Source organism: Nipponia nippon, unplaced genomic scaffold (assembly GCF_047370975.1).
Source record: "Nipponia nippon isolate SJK-2023a ecotype South Korea unplaced genomic scaffold, ASM4737097v1 scaffold_3, whole genome shotgun sequence".
NCBI lineage: Eukaryota > Metazoa > Chordata > Aves > Pelecaniformes > Threskiornithidae > Nipponia > Nipponia nippon.
The window spans coordinates 127,004,404-127,028,167 of NW_028262347.1; the positions used below are offsets into that span (position 1 = coordinate 127,004,404).

A 23,764-nucleotide genomic window follows, 5' to 3' on the forward strand; every position below is an offset into this window, starting at 1 on the left:
AAAAAGTAATAGTTAAAACCTGCTCTTCTACTGAAAACTTAAGTGGCGTTTTCTCAAAGTGCACAGTTCGAGCGTTCATCATTTCTCCCCCTCTTCTCCCCCACTGTCTGCAGTGCTACCAGGTAAATAAAGAAAAGCTGCTAGGTGGATTCACGCTGCGCAGTCCTGAACACACAAATAACTTGTCATTGCACTTCCTAAGAACGGGCAGATGTCTGCTTGCGTAGCTTGCGGACACGTTGGAACAGAAGGTTGCAGATACTGTAACATGGTCACCTAATACCTAGGAAAAAATAAATAATTTGTTTAAAATAAAATAATTATTTAAAATACAGCATGAAATAAAAGTTTGTGCAAATAATCCAGTGAAAATATTTAACTGTTCTACATGTGAGGATGAATCATCTACAATGAGCATTCCCTGAGTATTTCTTCTAGGCACCTAGTTGGGCTTTGACATCCAGCTGGGTCATCGTGAGGTTCTGGCTTTGTCATTTTGGGTTAAAGATGTCTCTCTACCTGGGGAAACTTGGGGAACTGCTAGAGAGCACAGCACACAATGCAGTCTTGTTCCTACTGTCTGTCCTCTCGGTCACCAGTGTCAGCATCTGCATAGCACAGACACAGCTAAACAAGCAACTGCAGCAAATAAACACATCAGACACTTCTTTGGATAAGAACGCGCGTCCGAACGCTTAGTCCTCTAAACCCTGGCCTTCGTTTAGTTTGGAAATATCATCATAGCAAGAACAATTTGAATGTATAAAATTTTGGAAGTGTGAATTGGTGTGAGAGGACAATGCATCTATTTAACATCGGCAGCCCTTGGAATGCCCATGAGTAATTTATACCATTGTGTTCTGTGGAGCATTGTTCTTTTATTCGGTCCTTGCAGTTTTCACACTTCAGAAATAGCCCTCTTTCTCCTGATGCTTCCACTTTCCTGCTCTGATCTGTTTACTTGGCAACAGTAGGAAAAATGTATTTGCACTGTATTAATAGACATATATTTCAAAGAAGAGTTTTAACTGGGGATGGGAGATCTTTTTCCTATGCTAGATTCACATTGGGCAGATAATATCTTTAAGGTGGAGACATGTGGAGCAGGAAAGAGATGGTAACATTTGTTTTCATAGCCCGTTTGTATGTGTGTATGGTGACTACACACCTATCTGTACGTACTTAAAGGCAGGATCACAGTCTGGAAACATGCACGATAAACCATTTTTTCCTGAAGTATGTTAAGATTGCTTCACTAAGAATAGTGGCTGAACCACCCCAACACTTGTAGGATTGAGCATATTATTAGATACATACCGTAAGTTCCCACACAGATGTTTATAAATATTTATCCAAACATCTTGGATACTCAGGCTTTTGATCAGACGTTAAAACGTGTACAAATTATCTGCAATTATTTGTATTGCAAAGTCTTTTCCAGCGTACCATCACAGAATTTGGTGTCAGATGCACTAAAATAGGGAAAGCTGCCCGTTACTTGGCATCCTCATGTAAAAGTACGGACATGCAGCAACTTGGCAACTAGAAACTGAAGCAAGCCGGGTGGGCCTTAGAGAGGCAGCTAATCAGCAGTGCAGGTGGTTCAGGTAGCTGCTTTTCACACAGATAATTAATGTGTACAAGTAGCTGCTAATTGCACATTTCAGGAATGATTTATGAGGTGGCAGAGGGGAAAGAGGGACACAATCTAATTTCTTTGGGAACCTCTGCCATTCATACAATGGTATCAGCACAGCTGTGAGATGGGACATGATTAATGAACAGCGGGCAAACACGCTGCCAGCGGACGGACGGGGTACTGTTTGGATGACACGCTTGTCAAAACAGAAAGTGGCACTTAGAGCGACGGCCAGTAACAGTGCAGATTATGAGCTTTTTGTCTTCTAACTCGCTAATTCACTCGGACGTCAGGCTTAACACCAGCCACGGCTCTGAAATAAGGTCGTTTATGTCCATCAGAACAATTATTGGTTTAATGTGGACGATTATCATTGACTTGTTATGAGCGGGTTTGTGTTCATGAATAAAAGGCCGCAGATATTTATTTTCTCTGTAGAGGTCCGGGGGAAAACAAATTTGGCAAGGACTAATATTTATACAGGACATTAAATCTAGACTTATGAACATCTCTGTTAAATACCTGCTTCTAGTACTATATCTTGGCTGCTGCCTGGGAACACATTTTACCTATTGTCACGTATCCCTCTTTCTGCTATCTGATGTGCACCACCCAAAATAGGTGTGCAAAACCACTGCTTGTCTTTGCTTAGGAAGAGTGATGTGCACATCCTTGTGTTTATTGTACCTTCTTATCTGAGCTAAAGATAATACGAAGTAATATGATGCCTTTTGCTGGCATTTGTGTGGGCTGATTAGCATATCAGTTTGCTGTACTTTTTTAATGCTCGTCTGGTTTATCTTTGAAATGATTGCTAATAAAATTTGAAAAAAATTAGGCATCTTGAAATAGTAAGTGTACATATAGGTCACTGCTGTAATGAGCCAGTGTTATGTGTTTCACCGAGATGAAAAGGAATGTTTTGAACACTTTTGTCAATGAACTGTTTATGTATTAAAACAGTACTGAGTGTTTTACGCTATGTTTTAAAAACTGTTCTATGAGGGATAGACCTCAAGCTGTGTAATCAAAGTCTCTGTTTATTTCCTTTTATATAATGTAGTATTTTTAGATTGCTTCTGTTCAACACTAAAGAGTGAACACATGTATCTCTATCTTTTATAGCTTTTAGAATTTGACAGAGAGCTGTCAGTCTTTAAAGACAGACTGTATGAACTGGACATCTCATTTCCTCCCAGGTAAGATTCATATATAATCCATGTATTTAACTACCTAGCTAAAACATAATTGTTACTAGCACTGTAGGTAAACTGTGAGTGCTCCCATCCATATTGTAGAAATGATAATGATCTTTGTTCCTTTCATAAATGTTTAGTCTTCCCACATCCCCTTCATCACTACATAAAGAGTGACAGCGCAGTCCGCGTGCCAGCAGCGCTCTATAGCTCATTGTTTGGGTTCAGCTGGTCCTGTCTTTTATAGCTGCTCTCAAAATAGACCTGACACGATTGTGTGCTAAGAGATGTGGAGCTACTTTTACGCACTGGACCCAGATAACCTGTTCAGGTACTTTATTGCGGCCATAAAGGCAGTCTTTGCCTGGAGCTGTTGAAAACTGACTTAGCAGGGGCACTCGCGAGGAACGGACTGGAAGTGGGGGTGCCAAGCCTACTGCCGTGGGCAAGGGGGATCCAAGAGGAGCATCGGGAAAGAGGACAGGAACTTGGATTCTGCTTTTTCAGTTTCAGTAAACACATTATGTAACTGCTAAGGCTATTAGAATAATTTGGCTTTTTTAATACACATGCATGATTTTAATCAGCTATATCCCTTAGCCGAATTTTAGCCATGAATAGACAAGTATTGCATATACAAAACCAAGATTTTTGCAAATGGCAGTCCTGTTCAGGAGGAATCTGTGGAAAATTTGGTATGGTTTTAAACATGTATGGCCCCTTTCCAAGAATGAAGAAGTCAAATCTCACAGTTGCTTTTAAGGGAAAGAAATACTGCATTCACAAAGAAAGCTAAAGTTCAGGAAATCATAAATAAAAACATACTTTTTATATACTTTTTTTTAATAGGTACAATATTCTTAAATATTGCTATTTTGTCCTTTATGGACAGATAGAAAAGTATGATGTTTTGGCATACGCTAAGAAAAATTTGGAAAGCTTGCCTTTTTGTTATCATAATCTCATTATTTCTCACCAGCCAGCTGCGATACTGATTATATTGATCCCTTGGGACAATGGAAGTATGCATGGAGAGGTTACCGCTGCTCTAAATTGTTCTTATTGATTGAGTATGATAACAGAAGACCAGCAGTGTGTACATCTCTGAGTGTATTTCATTAGTTGTGTACCTGGTCAGGGTAAAAGGAGGTGAGGGGAAATAGATACGAATTTTTTACCAGAAATACCCTTCTACTTGATCTTAGCAACATTAGTGCTTTCAGGCAGAACAAGGTTTGGCAAAAATACGTTGTTGCATGAATGGTTTGCAGGTTCTTCAGACCTTTCCGTCAGTACGGTTTGGTGTCATTCTGCTCTCAATCAAAGATCAGGAATTTGGTGTGAGTAGTCTTTGTGTCTAAGTTGCACTTTTGATCTGTCTGTGAAATGATGTGAACATCTGGCCAAGGTCTAAACCCTTGAAAAATTTCTTTTCACAAATACGTCTAAATCTCAGTAGAGATTTCTGTTATTATTTTAGTGGTTAAGTTTCTTGCAAATTACAGCTAGACTGGATACAACCCAGGATTTTCCTCGCAGCTACCAAGGGCCATGCCCTGTGAGGTTGTGGGCAGGTAATAAATGAGCCTTCCTCTCCTTTACATCCCGTTGGAGCAAGTAGCGGTGGGAAACCTCCGTGAATGAAATACAAGTGGAACAAAAGCCAGAACCAAAACTCTACAGGAGCCACCCGGTAGCCGTGCAGGGAAGGGCGTAGCTAGGACTCAGAAGGGGGAAGCCTCGGGCCAGCACCGGGTTTTCAGGCAAGGAGACCAAGACTTGCAGAAGCAGCCAGAAGAGGAAAGCTCTAGCAAGTTAGCTGATGAGAGACTGGGACAATGAGACAAGGCTGTGGAGGAGGGAGGACTGGGCAAGGATGTTCTGGAGTACTGGAGGAGAGTGGTGAGAACTAGAGGAAGAGTGATACGGCCGCAGGACGCTGCCCGTGGGATGTGACAGCGCGTTGGTCTTGCCCTTCCCAGGTGAAAACGGGTAGCTGGGAAAAAGATTTTCTGTGTCCCTTCCTAGCACTGGTCCACAGAGAGAGTGATAGACTGCTGCTGTCGGAAGTCAGGTGCTGGAGTTCCTAGGAGTCCCTGTCAGGCTGAGGTAATGCCACGTCTCCTTGAGGTACGGCCAGAATGGAGCTTGGAAGTGGTGTAATGTAAGACTGTATAAGGAGATAAAGAAGCCTTGGGGGGCAATGGAAGGCATTTGGCGAAAGAATTAGAAGTTAAACTGGGAGTAAATAGGAGGGCTTGTGAGAGCTGAGACTGAGAACGGCTGACATTGCTATAAAACCAGCAGCAAGCTTCGGGGGGATGGATGGGGAGGACCATACGAACAGGAGCAAGAGGAGGTAAATAAGGGTTAGTCAACTGCATTTGTGCTCTCTGCTGCTTCAGTATCTGAATACTTAGACACAGAGCATTAACATCCAAATTATGTATTTCAATACCATTAACATTTTAAGCTGTTGTATCTACTGTACGAGTCTATTATTGTCTAGAACAAAAATATTAAATAAAGTGCTACACCGGAGATGAACCCCTGGTAAAAAAAATGCAAAACCAGGTGAAAATGTTCCATCCCAGAAATCCCTGTGGACGAAACACAGATTTTGACTTTGTCTGATTGATGTAATGAGTGAAATGAAAGAAATACCCTGTGATATGAGCTAAGTAGCATCTCTCCCTTCCCCTGCCCACCTGCTTGCAGACTTGGCTAGGAAACCGCAGGAGCAGCTCTCTGAGGCCATAGCGCTGTCATCAAGGAGGGCAGTCACCAGCTTCTGATGGCAACTTATCCGCTGCCAGCTCCTTCTTTCTCAGCTTTATTACTTGTTTTTGTTTCCTTGCAAAACCAAAGCCAAATCTAGCTCGTAACCTTTGTTTGTTTTGTACGCACCACCAATATTAGAGATGAAATATTTCATTAAGTACAATTTTGGCTTGCGAAGTTAAAGTCGAGGCAGCGGAGCCCTAGCTGTCGTTGGCCTGCGTTACCAGATGCGATGGACTCGAGTCCTGCGTTCAGTCCCCTCGCTGCCCCGGAAGAAGGGGCTGTCCTGCACTCGCTCTCTGCGTGATGCCTGCCGTGGGCGTTTCGGTATGGCTCTGCAGGAGGCGGCACCTCGTCCCCAGAGCTGCCGATGAGTCCTGCCTGGGGCAGCAGCCAGCAGTCACATTACTCTTGCTTCTGTTGTCTTTCAAATAAGAAAAACCAAGATCCTGACCACTTCATGCCATCAAAGATCCCATAACATTTTTGCCAGAGCGTAGACGTCTAGACAGATGTTCTGGCCGCAGTCCCAGTAATTGGATTCCACCTCCCCAAACGCCCGGTTACTTTAGTTGAATTTGGTGGTATTCTTCACTTCCCGCCCCAAACCGCTGCGCAGCGTGGTGGTGCCCTGCTGATTGCTGCTGCACTGCAGCGCTAAGGGACGCTGAACTCAGCAGTTGTCTACAGACCGCAGCTCTTTAACTCGCCCAGATGCTTGCAAAAAATGATATGCGCTTCCAACGTTGAAGCAGACACTTCTGAGCAGGGACTCTGTCCAGATCTTGGGAAACGGCCATAAAGGGTCGTTTCCAGCTTCACCCATCCGCCTCTCTGTTCCCACTCAGTTCCCAGCTTTGGGGCTTTGTGAACAGTCTGGGGAGTGGGAAGGGGGGTGCAGTGTAACGTGGCAAAGCCTTCCTTGGCCTCCAAAGGCCTGCAGAGAGCCAGCCCTGGGGCTGCTGTTCTCACCTACGTTGAAGGGAAGCGGTAAAGGGGATAAACATGCAGCTTTCCCTGCTGCTTGCTCTGTTTCCTTCTTATAACTAAGTCATTGAAGTAATAATAAATAGTAATAAATGTTTATATACTGAAAGCTGGCAGTTCCTTTGTGGCATGGAAGAGATGCTAACACTGAGTTTATATAACACAAAATTTCTTTGAACTTAAGCAGAGAATATTGATAAAATACGAGAACTGAATAGGAGAATATTGCTGAAAATACAAGATGTAAACCCAACAAGCTAAACTCATGCATATGCAAAGAGTAAATTTGCTTTACATTAGGGTGCTTATTTTCACCCATCCCTCCTCGTGTTCTGGGTCGCACGGCAAAGGAACCCCGCTTTCCATTCTGTAGTCCTTGCACCGGCACCAAGCGCAGTAAGAAGTCTTGCCTAAGTGAAGCACTGCAGAACTGGAGTCACGGTTGTTAGAGTTACTGCAGGTCACTGTCCTGTTTTTGTTCGTGAAACGAAGCACATTGATTTTCCTGGAAGAAATAATAGGATTTATTTTTCTTTGTATTGAAATAATGACCACAGTGTGCTATTAACAGCAAAACCAGGTATTTTGAAGAGGCAAAAAGCAGTGGTTTTAATGTTGAACTTAGAACCTTTTCACTCATGCAAGAAAGAAACAAAAAATATGGCCTAAATGTCTTGGTTTCACTTCCTAGTAGTTTCTCCTCCATTCTTCCCTCATTTTTTCTTTTCTTCTGGAAAAAAAGCCTTGTAGCTTATCATGACTTAGCTGCTTTTATATACTGTTTGTAAATACAAGTTTAATATACAACCTATTCGTCATATATCCAGTCATACTAGATTTTGTATTTTGAACCAAAGGAGGATGTGATCAGTCCTGTATATTTAGGAAACTACTTCTTTAAGCTTCTTGGCATTCGTAGCTGGAGAGTGTATGGTGCATCCGTTTGTTCTGCAGATGCATCAAACAAAGCCTTTTTCACTGGAGGGAGAGAGAGAGGAAAGCTGTAGTCACTTTTTGTGTCAGGCTTACGGGCTTAATTAGTGAGCATTTGAATTTAGAAGGAAGGTGTAAGCAATTGTAATGATAGCCTTAAAGTAGTATTTCAGAATTTGTTTTATACATGATATTTTAATTATGGTCCATTGATTCAGTCTATGAATTACTCGACTTCTGTTCTTGATCCATGGTGTTACGGTCTTACATCATGGGATGCTGGCCAACAATTGAAGACAGAGTATCTCGGTTAAAATGGTACTGAATACATTTAGTTCTACATTTCACATCTCTCAAGAAATGAAAGATCAATTAGGACAGTTTTCTCTTTCTTTCATTTGCTTCATCATTTGTGCACGCAATTAATTGCCCAATTTGCACACAGAGTTCTACAAATCAATAGGACAGTTGCATTCCTGTCCTACTTGTAAATTTATCCCTCAAAAAGTGTGCTTGAGATTCAGTGTGCTCTTGAGATAAATGGAAAAGGTCACATCCCTTTGAGTTGCAGCAGACTAAATTACTTATAAATTCATTTTTTAACAGCATAAACTGTTTATTCTCTGGACTTTATCATGAGATCTTATTGATGCACTACCATAGCTGGCCTGGGGTTGAAAGCTTTACTCCTTGGAGTAGGTGGTACTTTTGTGGTTAACTTCAGTGGGGCCAGAATTTCACCCTGAGCAGTTTTCTTGGTTTGTTTTCACGCCACTCCTAGAGCAGCATTACACCGTGATCCAGATACCTCAGCTATAAATACGGATAGGTCGAAACGTGCTGCCGTGTCACTTACCCATGTGTTACCCTGCTTCCCTGTGTAACGCCAAGCGCAGCATGGGATCCTAGCCCTGACCTCCCAGCCCGTGCTGGCTGGGGACCCGGCATGTCCGGTGCTGGACAACCAACTCCCGTTCTTCATAAGAGGGCTTTGTTTTGAATGAAAACCACTGGGTTTGTAGCATAAAAATAAGCAAAGTCCTAATTAAAGTAATAAGCAAGAAAACAGTCTCTTTTCATGGCACCAGGGTTACAGTGGATGCATGGGAGAGAACGCCTTTCTTCGAGAGGAGAGCCCTGAGTTAAGCTGGCGCTGACCAGCGCTTCCTCGAGAACCGCAGGCAGTGAACCCGGTCCTGAATTCTCAGCCCTTAGTCCCCGTTCTGCTTACTTCAGCAGCACCAGCCCGCATCTGTGCGCTGTACAGGTCTCCTCTTCAGGACTGTGAAAACTTGTTCATATACAGAGGGTGACCAGAATTGTTTCTCTCTAATAGTATTTTACTCAGTTATGACTGCACAAGTATTTCAGAATTTAATTTTAAATTTGAGTCTGTGGTTACAAAAAATGAGGGTAAACACATTGCTGTTCTAGAAAGTACTTGGAAGTTTTGGTGTCCTCAAAGTGCTTATGTACTGAAGAGTACGGACTGGGAAAACAGTCACATCTGATTCTTGCATATTGCCAGTTTTCATTTAAAATTATGAAAGTTCTTCTGTTGTAATAATCTGAAGAGAGAGGACGTTTTTGTACGTTTGTGTTTTAATTGTTTCATATTCATATATCTGCATCTTTTACAATTAATTCTCTGTCCCTTCTCCTTAATTTCAAATGAAGCCATGACAGTCATGTAGGCATGTATGTTTATACTGGTAAGAATTTTTTTTAAAGGAAATCGCTATACTTTGCTCTTTAGATGAACCTTCTTATAAGCAAGTCGTTGTCCAAAATGTTCATACTCCATTTTAAAAGTTGTAATACCTTCTCGTAAAGCACCGTAAGTTTTGCATAACATGATGTCACGATGCCGTGCTGTTTACTGGTTCCAGTTTGGAGAAACAGCCGGTGCCTGAGCTCGGCAGCTCGGCGCAGGCTGCCAGCAGCTGAGCAAGCGGCACTCTGGTGCCTTGTGCTGTGCCATCGAGAACGCAATAGAAGCTGTAAATGCCTCTCGCTTGTGCTCAAGCAGCTCTCCGTCAGGCCGGGCGTGACAAGCCGGGGCGCTGCTCACCCCCGTGATGAATTTGGCTTTCCCATGCTAGCGGTAGCCCTGGAGCCGGCGAGGCGTGAGGCTGCCCCGGGGCCGTGCTCCCGGTCCCGCCGGGCAGGGGCCGAGGGGCTTGCTCAGGTGCGGCACAGGACGCGCCTTGGGACGCGAATGACGAGACAACAGTGTGCTTGGTTCTCGGGGAAAAGAACTGCTAAACTGCCTGAATATGTTGATAAAAATCTCCCATCTTCGTAAATGCTCGGAAAACTGACCTTGCGGGAGACTTTGCAGGAACGATAAGGAAGAGTTACTGCTCTTGCTGTCTAGGATTTAGGGAGAATAATAACGGAAAGATTAGTAAGTGAGAAAAACAAAACAAAAGACATTTTTTATGTCCTTTCTCATAAAATACACCAGTGAGAGTATGAAAAAATGCAAATTGTCTGTTATAAAAAAACCTCAGGATTCTTCTTATCTTTTTATTTAGGGACCTAAAATTCTTAAGTTGTCAGACTTTCTTGTTTCCAGTTTTTCATTACACATTTACACACAGCATTTCAATATAAGTAGTAATAGAAACGTTGACTTCTTGCGTAATTTTCTAACTATAAAATGCCATTATGAAATGATGGCGTGTTGGAATATTTCTCTGGTTTTTGTTCTTCTTCACTGTATGCTGTCATACAGTGTCGATTTCACATCACAGCTGTCGATTTCACTGTGCTCCTCAAAACTCATGCACGGTGTGCTTTTCTGTAGTCGTTACCTTCTCTTTTCAGTTGATTGTGAACTACATTCATCAGTCAGTGAGAGCACTTAACTCTTACCACTTGTTAGAGAAGACATCTCGGGAATTATTATTCACAAGTCTTGGCAAAAAATGAAGTCTTTGTATATTTCCAGCTGCTGTATCATGCTTTTTAATACCAGCTTTTAAAAACTTAACTTTATATAAACCTCTTCTTATTTTTTTTTCTAGTCCCTGTGCTAATGGTTCCTAAAAGTAAAATTTTGATGTTGTAATAAGTATCAAATAAAAAGTTACTTTTTAATTCTGTAGAGAGTGGAGACCATGTACTGGGTCCAGAATACTTTAAAATAATTTTAAAACTGCTGCCTTCTTGCTTGCCTCTAAGCAATAGTGCAGATAATGCCGTAAAGAAATCGAAATACCAGAGGCCTCGCTCCCTGCATGGCTCTGTTTGCCAGGTCTAGACAGCGATGGAGAAAAGAACATTGCTGTACGGCTGTCGTTTCACCGTTTGGTGTTTAAAAGAGAACTGAAACGAAGCCGATGCCCTCCATAACAGGTTAATGCAAATCTTCCATGCTTTTTGATCCTTTGAGTGAGGATCCACCTTTGTTTAAAGCCTCTGTTGGAAGGTGTGTGAAGCTGACCACCCATTGTGAAAGGCTGCATAAAAACACGGCGTAGCTACATTCATATAACCTTATAGTCCTGGCTTGAATTACTAAAAGCCAGGACAGTCAATTCGATATTTAGAAAAGCTATTTTTCAAGGCTTTTTAAGTTTATAATGACCATTAAAATTTATTGCAGGTTGAAACTTGACATGAGAGGTTTCAAAACAAGAAGTAAAATGCTTGCTTTCCCTTTGGTTCACAGCAAGATTTCAGAAGAAAAGCACCCTGTCAGGCTGTTGCAGGAGTATTTTCCTACCCGTATAGCATATCTGCTTTGGGCTATTCGTTTTGAATACAGCAGGCACAAGGTCAAAAAGACAAAGTACCAAAGTAGAGGATGCTGTCACCCCATGGCCAGCCGTCCGCCTGTAAGTGGAGGAGCAGAGATGAGTTCTGCTCTCAGGGTTGCCTCTGCATTTCACACGAAACAATCACGGGACAAAATATGAAAAACAATTCTAGGAGTGGAGACCAGAGCCTTGGCATGGTTGATAAGATGGCAGGTGAATGAGGATTTTCAGAATTACCACTTTGGCCTTAGGTGGGTATAAATTAAATTGAAGTTCTTTGGTTTTATCTAGCCATTAATTTGACTGTATTTCTGCCCTTTTGAAACAGCAGCTCACTTTTAAGTTTTTGAATTACTAAGCAATATGCAAATGGCGTTTGTTGGGTTTTACATAAATACGTTAATATTTTTAATCACATGTTCATTTTGGTAGGTATAGATCATAATTATATCTATAATAATAGTTCTATGAGAATTTATAGTTACAGCGTATTATAGTTATAAATTGAATCTGTAGCTATAAATGGAATGGTATTAAGGCAACACAGTAAATTCGCGGTAATGTATACGCAAGTGGGTTTCTGCAAGGTCTTGGTAGACTCTGTGTTAATGAATGTTAGCTTCAGGACTCTTTCCAGTCAACTTTGTATGTAGGAAGAATTCCAAAGCCACTTCCGAACTCTCCTACCAGCCACATCTAAAAATAGCATTTCTGCAGGCATACTTACGGAACTCAAAACAAAACTATTGTTCTTCTCCAGTGCAAAACTGTAATTTAGTTTAAGACCATATGTCTGCTTGATGCAATGTGAATTCTTCGTCCTGCCCTGCGTGACCATCCTGCTGGGGCGCGGGGGGAGTGGTGGTCAGGCGGTCACCCCTCAAAAACATTCAGAACAAAGCCTTGACTGAGCATAGCACTTACAGCATCTGCTTAATTTGCAAGGCTGTCAGTTATGTCCTCTCCGTTCAGCAGGGCACTTAATATCGAGGCATTTTTCTAAACTACTTTTCAATTCTGAGTTCCTTTTAATTCTTCACATACGTGCTTAAGTTGTATCAGCTTGCCATCCAGTATAGCCCGTGCATCACAGAGAAGCGTGCTAGCGATGCAATGAATGGACTTCTGAGGAAAAACGTCAGCCTGCTAGCTGTCGACCTGTATGTGCTGGAGGCGTTCCACCCCAGGTCAGCAGCCTCTGCCCACGGGGGTTCCCCAGCACATTCTTGCGCTTCACAGTCAGATCTCCAGAAACCTGCCAAGGGAGAGGTGTCTGCAGAAAATGCAACCATCTCTCCCAGTCCGCAGGGAAAACAGTCGGAGTGGGTCGTTCCTCTCCCCAGCCAAGAGGTTAGCCTCTTCAAAGCCCACCCCTTTCCTCATTTGTCTTCCCTTGGGCTGCGAACAGGAGAAGTAACAAACCATGCTGCCTTCAGTAACAGCAAATCCTTCCTCAGTCCTCCTGAAATCTGCCAAAAGCCACGGCAGGCTGGAGGAGGCATCACAGCTTAATAAGAAATCACAGGCTGCATTACAAGTCTGCTATCTTTCCACAGAATATAAAGACCCCTTCTAACGGAGTATTTTTCAGACATTATTCACCCATTCCTATACTCCTATATTTTGAGGCCTTTTACTTTACATAGTGAATATTCATGTTTTCATCTCATTACCCTTTGTAAGCTAATGTAGCCCATAGCAACCTGAGCCATTGGAGACTAAATACAATTCAGAATTCTAAACTCTGTAAGCTCTGTCAGTCACGGGCTGAGCAGCCTGGCCGTGAGCAAACAGCAGGCCCAGTGTGAGGCTGGAAACGAGTTTGTGGTAGTCAGCGATCATTGCAAAAGGCGGTAGGTGTGAAAAAAGAAGTAACGACATTGTGGTCAGTCAATATACAGGTGGGCAATTGTTACCTTTATCACTGCTCTCCATTAATTATTATAATTATTCTTGTAGCTGTTGTATGGCAAAGATAGGAGCTGACTTTAGCAAGAGTTCACACCCACCTACAAGGTTTGCTTTCAGATAAGTCTGCATGCACAGTAATCTCATGTATTAATCATTCTCTTAAAGTGACCTATTCTTGTTTGGTGTTGCATTAGGCTGTCATGTAATTTACTGGCTGGACATATGTTTGTGTCTTAGATATCCTCTGTGTGGTATTTTTCTCAAGCAGACCCTTTGCATTGGCAGTATCTTGGCTTTGACACCTCTCACTGGGAGACAGGTTGAATCTCATTTACTCTTGGAAGAGCGTTTCTCCTTTGGAATTCTCTCTGGCTCTGGTCCCTTATTCTGCCAGAATCCTGTTTAGTCTGTAATCTGTTTCTTCTCTACCCTTGTGTTTTGCCCCATGACCTTTTTTTATTCTGGTAGGTTGCACAATGATACATATATTTTTTCTGGTCTAATTTGCACTAGAGAGTGAGCCAGTCTGCTCTGCATGAAGCAAAGCCATTTTCAAATGCGCTCGCTTGTTCCTTCCCTTCTGTGGAGACCGTCCGGAGAAGAACAGCTCTGCCTTTTGTACCCAGACCTGTGGGTGCCCTTGTACGTATCCCAGTTGTCGTCCTTGGGTGCAAAACGGGAAGACAAGATGATGGTTTAGGTTTCGACATGCTGCCTTTACTTCCCAGTGTCCTCACCAATTGCCCTGCACGTTTTCAGAGTACAGAAATCATCTGCTGCCAGCACTGGCGCAGTACTCCTGAAGCAAATGGGATTCCCATTTCTCAGAACATTACCTCAGTAACGCTCCTGGGTCCTGGTGTCTCACAAAAGGCGGAGTTAGGCACTCGAATAGATTACAAACTGTTAAAGCCCTCGATTATTGTTATGCTTGCTTTATCAGTTACTTTTATAACACATGATTTTTCTGCCAATTAAGAAGTATTTTCTACCAAATGGAAATACTTCATACTCATTCATGCACTGTAAAACACCTTCCAGGTATCAGTGAGGTATCTTAAATCGCCAGTGGATCCCTCAGCCCCTGAGGAACAAATTCCCACAGGACATTGTGTAGTTGTCCAGGTTCTTCCAGCATCTAAGGCTGGAGCACGGAAACAGCGTCCCAGCTGGAAGCAGAAAAGACAGCTGTCATTTCCCCCAAAACAATTAGAATTTCATCATTGAAATCGTTTTCAGACAGCTCTTATCTCCATTTCTCTCCTTAGATTAAACCAGTACAGCTCTCGCCATCTTTCTCAATTAATTTCCAAATTAAAATAGGGTGTTTCTTTAATTTGGGAGGAACCGGACAGAATTACCCAAGTAAGCAGTTCTGTTTGTTTTAAGGAATTGTGGCAATGGGAAAAAGAGAGGAAAATCAATGAAGTAAAAAAGTTTCAAGGACTGAGCATTCCTGTATGCCATGTGTAAGGTGAGGATTACAAACTGTGCTGCAAGCAGAGAGTAAAGCAGATTCTGAACAGATTATGGTCTTTGCTGTTAACCAGGTCGCTCGCTGTATTCTGGTCTGAAAGCGCTGTTGAAAAGGCTGGCAGTTTGGAACCTGAACCCTGTCCCACCTGTTGCCTCAGCTTTGCAGTAATTCTTTTTTCCAGTATTAGAATTTGTGAATTATAGCCCAAAAGTAACTTACTCTAAGCCAGGCACGTTCCCAGAAAAGACATTTAGCTCAATCACAGTCACATACAGTAACATCAGACTGTTTTGCTGAAACAAGCCAGCACTGGGTCCTTCCCAACAAGCCAGCGTTAGTCATCGTTACATTTATCCACGTGTAATAGTAGCGGTATTACATACATTTAGCGGAGTACATTATTGTTATTAAAGCAGTAGAGCGCGTCACTCATTGTCCACTCGCTGAGGCATGCGTATTGCTGAATAATCCATTTTTGTTAGCTGGGCCTCTCCACGACACCGGTATCGAACAGCGAAGCGTAGCACGCCCGTTGCCATTAGCCCTGTGTCAGCCCCTTGCTCCCAGACAGGCGAAATACCCCGCAGAGGGGCACGGCCGGCCGGCGGGATGGCGCAGGCGCCAGCGCGCGTTCGCGTTACCGCCGTGGCTTGGCCGTAGGGTGTTCATCATCAGCGGGGGGAGATTCTCTCGGGGGGGGCATGCTGGGCAGGAGGGGAAGGGTCAGTTGTTGCTTGCTGGAAAAAGAAAGGGGCTCTGGGTTTCTTGGTTTTTTAACTGGAAAAGGTCCAGACTTACGCTGGTGATACAGAAATGTTAACTGAAGCATATTGTAGACGTGTCTTTTCCAAAGGAGTATGTTAAGCCAAAAAGCAATATGCCTGATATAAATCCATAAAGAAACTTCAGAGATAAACATGGTGGTGTTAGCCTTCGTGTTCTGTGTTGTGACCGGAGTTATGGCCTGAGTCCTGTTTACCCTTCTTGCCCCTTGCTGCTGGATTGCCCGGGTGACCCCCCTTTTTATTGTCACCTTTGACTCTGATTGTTGGTGCGATCACCATGGTGTTAGTGTAGCCTTTGCAAGTAGCAGCTGTTTAACACATTGTACTTTAACTACTGTGTTTGCGAGAGACTGTTTACCCTCCTGATTTGGCTTAAGTGAGATGCATATCATGGCCAGTTAGCTCAGCAGAGTGTCAGGAAGGCTTATTAGTATTTTGGTACATATGAAGCAGCTAATTTAATTCAAACAGCAATGTGTCTTATTGCTTAGCTTTAACTATCTGCTGCCTAAGATAAGCATATGAAGATAAATTACGTGGGGTCATTTGTTAGGAAGAGAACTAGGGAACCCAAATCCTCCTCTCAGATGCAGGGAAATACAAAATGGCAATTCCATTTGGGGGAAGAAACTAACGATCTGGAAGCTGACAAAAAGGAGACATCATACTTCGATTGGTTGAATGACGTTTTATTGAAATCACACTCAGGTACCAGCTCACAGCAATGCTGAGTTGGGACCTAGTCAATTAAAAATATCCAAATATTTTTATTTATATCTTTGGCCTTACAACTTTCAAAGCACCCAAAGCTTGAACTGGCAGCCTACCTCCTTCACTGTCCTTGCTTCTGGTAAAAGCATCTTAGACAATCTGAAAGTGCGTCGGCGCTAAAGATGAATTGGTCCAACCTTTTCTTACAAAATATGAAAATAGTAAATAATTTTCTGATGAAAAGTGGTTGGGTTTTTAAGTTCTCTCTCAATATCATATGTAAATAGAAAGACTTAAAGGTGAGAGAACGTTTAGTAAATGTGAGGACTCATACCCGAGTTCAAAAATAAAACAGACCAAATCAAAACTGTGTCTCAGCTCTTCTCATAAAGAGCTCGGTCTTCATCGATGCTTTATAATCCCACCCCATCTCGAATCTTTTGTATTAGAAACAATTCAGTGATATAAAACGTGGGGACACTTAACAGATGAGAACAAGTGGTCTGTGAACAGGAGGCATTTCCACTCCCTGAAACATGATAAAGTTTGCCTGAACATCTGCATATGAATCTAGACATAGGATGCACAGTTTTTCAGAATGACCTTTATTGTACTAAAAAGATGACATAGCTTACTTTTCCCCACTGTTGCCTGGTGGGTGTTGTCACGCTTCCTACACCACCACTGGAAATGTCTTGACCATAGAAAGCAGAATCCCCAAAGCAACACCGAAACGCAGTGTCAGCAGCAGGGCATATTCACTGTGCTCGCTGTGTGCAAAAACGAGCTGGAAAGCAGAACTGCGTGTGACAGACAGCTTTTAAAGGTAATAACGCTCCAAAGCGAATTAATTGTTTCCTGTTAGAAAGTACATTTCGCCCATCTCAGTAACACATTTTATCCGTTCTTACACAAGAGAAGAGTTCATTAGGAGCATTTTTCCTGACTGGAAATGCCGGTTAAGGAGACATTTATATACACAGTATTGTTGGCTCGTGTTTCACGTTAAGACGCTGCTGACAGGGTGGTTTATGATGTCAGGAGACTTTTCACCCTGCAGTAAGTATTTTTGTAAAGGTGTCCAATCATCTCTGACAATACCCGTCAACAGCAGTAGTGCGGTAATATTACTGACACTCTTAATGGTTTCTTTTCCCCAAACAATGGCCAAGTAGCTCTCATCCTTGTTAACTGTAATACCAGTAGTTCGTTGGACAGCCTGTTCCTTACTAAAAGAGTCAGTTAACAGTTCCTCGAAATGTTCGGTTAAATTTTGACAACGTTGAGAGTTATATTAATGATGTCGCTTTAATTAGTACCTTTTGGAAGTTTTATTCAGAGAAACCACCTGACAGTAATCCTTCTGGTTAAATAAAATGAGTGTAAATGAAATAAAAGTTTGTGAAACAAGGCGGAAAAGAAGCTAGAAGGAGCATCTCGAGAAAAAATATACCCTGAACAACCGGAGATAAATTGTACAAGCTTCTCACATGGATGCTCCAGCTCCAGAACTGCCTGTCTATCCGTCATCCAGAGGTATATACAGTCAAAGTGTATTTTGTGTAACTCTGCTGGCTGGCATACACGGAGAATAACAGACTACTTTGGCTATTAGTTATTCAGCTAACATGAGTGGTTAAGGTCCTACATTTCAAATTTGCCACTGTTTTAAACAGGGCAGAAAAGTTGTTCCACATGGAATTCCTCATTTCTCCATTTATATTTTTAAATATATATAATATAGTTTGTCTAAAAAAAGTCAGTAACCATACTGAATGCTGAAGTTAGGAAGTGTGTACAGTCTTAACTTATCTATAGCACCTGTATGTGTTAGCATTATATCTATTTATCATTTATATTTCAGTGGTACCTAAAGGCCTTTATCTGTTATGTCATCATTTTTACATGAGCGCTTGCTGTTCATTTTCAAGATCACTGTTTTGTGTACTTTGCACAAGATAGGTTGTGATTGAGGCAGAATGCTACTGAAAGGAAAAGACATTCTTTCCTGTCTAGTCGTGGGACTGAGCTGGTTCTCCCTTTTTCTCTGCCACAGTCACAGTTCTGATGGTCAAGGCTAATAACGCATGCACAGAAAGGTGGCATGATCTCACCCTCTGGGAGATTAATACTGGAATTTTTAATGTTTGATTATTTGGTGTAGAGTCCTTAAAATTATTTTTATCAAATCTGTAGTTCATAGAATCGTAGAATCGTTTAGGCTGGAAAAGACCTTTGAGATCATCAGGTCCAACCCAGCACTGCCAAGCCCACCACTAACCCATGTCCCTAAGCACCACATCTGTGCAGCTTTTAAATCCCCCCAGGGATGGGGACTCAGCCCCTGCCCTGGGCAGCCTGGGCCAGGGCCTGACAGCCCTTTGGGGGAAGAAGTTTTTCCCAATACCCAACCCAAACCTGCCCTGGCGCAGCTTGAGGCCGTTCCCTCTCGTCCCATCGCTTGTTCCTGGGGAGAAGAGACCGACCCCCCCGGCTCCAGCCTCCTTTCAGGCAGTTGCAGAGAGCGATGAGGGCTCCCCTCAGCCTCCTCTTCTCCAGGCTGAGCCCCCCCAGCTCCCCCAGCCGCTCCTCCCCAGCCTCGGGCTCCAGCCCCTGCCCCAGCCTCGCTGCCCTGCTCTGGCCACGCTCCAGCCCCTCCATGGCCGCCTTGGGGTGAGGGGCCCAGCGCTGAGCACAGCATTCGAGGGGCGGCCTCACCACTGCCCAGCACAGGGGGACCATCCCTGCCCTGCTCCTGCTGGCCACACCATTTCTGGTCAATGTCAATGTCCGCCGGGCAGCTCCCAGCCGCTCCTCCCCACGCCTGCAGCGGTGCCTGGGGTTGTTGTGCCCCCAGTGCAGGACCCGGCCCTGAGCCCTGTTGACCCGCACCCAGTGGCCTGGGCCCATCGACCCAGCCTGGCCAGCGCCCTCTGCAGAGCCTCCCTACCCTCACACAGTTGTTTTTATCAAGCCTGTAATTGCTTATACAATTCATAGATCAGAAAATCTGTTAACTAGAATTATTAACTGACCTTTGAATTAAGAACTGCGAGTTCCTTACTTGCCTGGAATGGGTGTGCTAAAAGAGGCTGGACATGTCAGCAAAACAAAGCTATTTTAGTGCACTTGATAGTAGACAATCTTACGCTTAATGTCTTTTGGAAGATGTGTATTACAAGAATAGTTCTGCTTTTTGCATGCACACAAATTTGAATGTACATTATTCTTTAAAAGAGGCTATTTATGCTTTATTTCAAAGAAGCAGGTGAGAAGTGGGGTTGAAAGGAAGGAAAAGAGGAGATAAATCGTGAAGCTGCCCTAGAGACAACAAAAAGTTAATAGTCAAATAGAAGTGTGTATTAGCACACTTGTGTCTTGGTTAGCCCATTGCAGTCGGTGGAAACATTTTCCAGTTTCTTGAGTACCATCTTGAGTCTGTGCTACCTGGGCAGTTGCTGTATTGGAAGAAGCAAAATGAGTGTCGTGACTTTATGTCCCGCTTTTTCTGAAATACATGCTCTCCTGTTAGTTATCCTGTTGGGCACCCTGCAGCCTCCATGGTTCTGGGGCCAAGTTTGCCAGCCTCAGGAGACGTGTGTTTGCAGGGAGAGCAGGAGCATACCCAAAGGCTGGATTCTGGTGGCAGATTCTGTGTACAAGACTGAAATTGAGAGCTGTTGTGTGTGACAGTTCTTGAGGCTTCGGGCATTTTCCTTGTGTCTTTGATTTTTGCAACATCTTTCTGTTATGGCAGCACCAGAATCATCAGCCTGGCTTCCTGAAATGCTTACGCATCTGTCTGTCCCCTCTTTCGATTGCTTCTATTGACTGGTTTTAAATCCCATCGGCTGGTGGGAAGGCATCTGAACAAGGTAACATCATGTAAGACACCAGAGTATCCACAGGGGAGAGAACCCTTAGAGATGCTCCAACCAAGTAAAAGCTTCAGAGTTCACAAGAAGATGACTCGGTTCTGGAAGCAGTCGCACTATTTTCATTCCACTCGTTCATTTGGCTACGGAACAGGATGATGGAGACAACTGCTGGAGTATATGCTGTTTGAAAAGTTTTATTCTGGAATGATAGACATTCAGCAGTATGTTTCATGAAAATTTCTTCAGTGACAGTCTTACTCCAGAAACCTCTAATAGAGCTTTTATTTGCAAAAATTTATTTAATATAAATGGCATACCTGTCAAGACACAAAAAAGAATCCCTCCCAGCAATTTTGAGTCGTATTTAGCTATGATCAGTTTTTGAACCCATCTACAAAGGAAGCCTGCTTATTCCAGAGTATTTGTGACCCTTCGAGAGCATGAAGGAGGACAGCAAATAGTTTTCCTTATTTTTGGGGGGTATATCTAGTTAGGCGTTTTTATTATGCCTGTGTCAGCATTTCACTAAGAGTGAGACTTGCACAAGCCGAAGAGGCGGTGGTGGAGAAGCCTTATTCATTAGAGTGCAGCAAGACAGAATGCTTCCACACTTCTGGCCTGAAGGAAGGATGCTGCCTTATAAAAAGAAGAGCTTGCCCCACTTTATTGTATTAAATTATTACCTACAGATCATTTTGTCTGGATAATTTTTGCAGCATTTATTTTCATCTCTGCCCCAGCCATTAGAAATCTGATTTGTCAAAGATCTTTGTAAACTACAGTAACTTCTTGACTGGGTGATGAGCGCTAAAGACCTTGAAAAATTGGCAGAAGTTTTCACCCTGTGAAAACGTTAAGATCAATAAAGCAAATTGATAAACACCATTTCACAGAATATAGGCTCTCGGATGAAATGCTCTAACACAGAGCAGTAACAGATCATTCCAGGTACGGAACATCATACTTTAAAAGCCATATAGTTAATGCTGTAAAAGGAAGGATTATATGAAACGTGATTGCTTCTTATACCTTATGTCATAAAAAGTACCTTCAGCTATGTGGGGTTCTTGAGTAACTAAAGTAAGAGGCTACCAGAAAAAGTAAACCCCTAAATTGCAGACAAAGAGCTTCTACTACCAATAGTATTACATCATCAAAATATTTCACAGACACTCAGAAATAAGCTGTACTTCTGTATGTCAGTGAAGCAGCAAATTGAATTCTCATAATATGTTTTGAAAATGAGTCTTGTTAGGTTTGATGAGGTGGAAAAGGTACTGAGATCACTGGTTTGTTCCAATACGTCCAGTACGCTTTTCTTGGATGTTTGCCATGGCTAATCTTTTTAATGGCAGTGTAGCTTGTAAACCCGTTTGGTAGAAAGCTATATGTCTCAGTTTCAGAGTATCACACCAAGTAGGGTGGTAAATAAGTTTCTCTTCAAGCATGCAAACCCTTTCGTTACAATGGCAAAGATTGTATTTTAACACACATATCATGAAAACCTCAGTATTTCCTTTATGAATTCCGTGATGAGCAGAATAAAATGCAAATGTCATTTTAAATACACCCACACGTACTTATGTAGCTAATATGTACCAGCCGTATTTTTTGTGTTTAAAGACGTCTATCAAGGACAAACTTCAATTCATTCAGACTATTCAAATATTCAAGACATTGAGCCTGCCACAAACCCTCTGGATTTCTCGAAAACCCCTCTTTGGCTACTTACCCCTGCCATTTTGGAAATGGTCTGGGACAACAGCGGGCCTGACAGCATGATGAGCCATCATCAAATTCAAAGCTCTATCATATTAAACCAGTGAGAACATTTGGATAAAATGAGGAAGACTTTGGCCTCCTGATCGTTGAACCAGAGGCTGCCACTTCAGGTGCTTTAGAGGACTTCAGCCTGTGGGCTCACACAGGCATGTTGAGTTACATTATTTTAGGCTGTTCTGTAGATTAAAATAAACAATTTCTGTTGCCTTTTAAAGCTAAGTTAGAATACACTGGAGATCCCATAGCACATTGATAATGACCCCATGGCATAACTACCATTTAATCAGCTTCTATTCTAGATGTCTTTACAAAATAATTCACTTTTTGTTAACACAATTTTATATAGAGGAACAGAATCTTATGTAATCAGCATCATTTTCTTTAAACCACATTCCTAATTCCTTGCTTCTGAAGAAATCCCCTGAAAAGCCTGCTTTCTTGTCATATCTTCCTTTCTGTCAGCCTTAGAGAATCCGTACAGGTGGCGTTTGTGTACAGCTGCAGAGACCCCAGTGCTCTGAACGCTGTTTTCTGTTAAATTATTCCTGGATAGCTCTCCTTGAGACAATCATGCAAAGAAATCCCACGAGATGAACCTTTTTTCCCCTAGGTTTCCCTTTTCATCTTCCACCTATTCATTTTCCGTAGTCGTAGCCAACAGCCTACTCTGTACTTGAGTTGTTGTTGAACTGATTTTCATCCTTTCACATAGATCAATAGTCTGCTGTCTTTAAACACGCTCACATGCGAAAATGCAAGGTAGGAGGTGAGAGTTTTGAAACTGTATGTGTTTTAACATGGTGGCCTAAAGTAGATCGTAGATATGAGAAGAGAAATAGAGAAACAGCACATGAGAAAGAAAGGGGGAGGAGGAAAGAAAGATAAATAACTATGAGAGGCGTCTGAAAGAGCTGCTTTTTGTCAGTTAAATTTTTTCATTACTGTGGTCATTCGAGCCAGAGGTTTCAGGCTGCTTTGCAAAAAGCTGCTGATGGCTGTGATTGTGATTCGTTTGCAGTTACCCATACAGCGAGGACTCCAGCCAGGGAAAGCAGTACATGAATACGAGATGTCCAGCCTGGTGCGACAGAATCCTGATGTCCCACTCAGCCAAGGAGCTCATTCTGAAAGTAAGTACGGACCTGCAGCCACCCCACTGCCTCTGCGTTGTGTTTATCTTCAACAAAGGTAGGTAGGGCTGATAGACCTCTCCTTGTCCTTGAATTTTCAGTTGCTTGCAGCAAACGCTCGCCAAGCTGGAGACAGCATACCATGGCAGTAATAAACTGTTATGCCTCCAGTGCTTTCCACCCGGGAATGTGGATTTGTCCCAGTTAAGCCATTGGCAGTTAGCAAAGCATGAGCTTTCACAAACGCTTCTTTTGGTATCTGAGCTGCCGACGCTGGCTGCCTGTTGTCTCTCCTGTGCTGCTTCTGTACTTGTCAGTGCTGTACTGGGATGTTTGTGAAGCAGACTGGGAAATTGTGCCTGCTTTAAAAAAGAATAACAAAAAATTAAAAAGCCTCCATCGGTCCTCCAGTCCACTATACAGTGACATAAGTAACAGTACTGCCCTTACTAAGGATTCAGCACAGATGCAGACAAAGCTGGGAGTGGCTGCTGACTGAGGAGTAATGCTATTGAAAGAAAAACCTGTATAGCAGCAGCTTGAGGTACCCGAGTTACAAGCATGGTAGATTTAGGTTCCCTCAGTTGCTGATGGTGAGAACTGGATTTCCCAAGAATATGTCAGATCCTAGATGGGCCAAATCTCCTATCGCTGTCCCCTGAACGAAGACAGAGTCTCCAGCAGGTAGGCTCCAAACTTTGGTACGCCAATCAAGTGCCTAAATTTAGACATTCCATTAGAGCTTTAAAAATACGATTGTGCAACATTTTTAGAACATATAGCTCTTCTT

The 23,764-nt window shown here is 42.7% G+C and overlaps 1 protein-coding gene across 4 annotated transcripts in view; it reads left to right on the top strand.

Annotated features, from left to right (window-relative positions):
- INPP5A (inositol polyphosphate-5-phosphatase A) overlaps positions 1-23,764 on the top strand; it is a 256,262-nt gene that overhangs the window by 225,886 nt on the left and 6,612 nt on the right. For all 4 annotated transcript variants that reach the window (XM_087766613.1, XM_087766611.1, XM_087766614.1 and 1 more), the window contains exons 12-13: positions 2,765-2,838; positions 22,863-22,974. In XM_087766613.1, the coding sequence (XP_087622739.1) occupies positions 2,765-2,838; positions 22,863-22,974 (186 nt within the window). The remainder of the gene's footprint in view (positions 1-2,764; positions 2,839-22,862; positions 22,975-23,764) is intronic.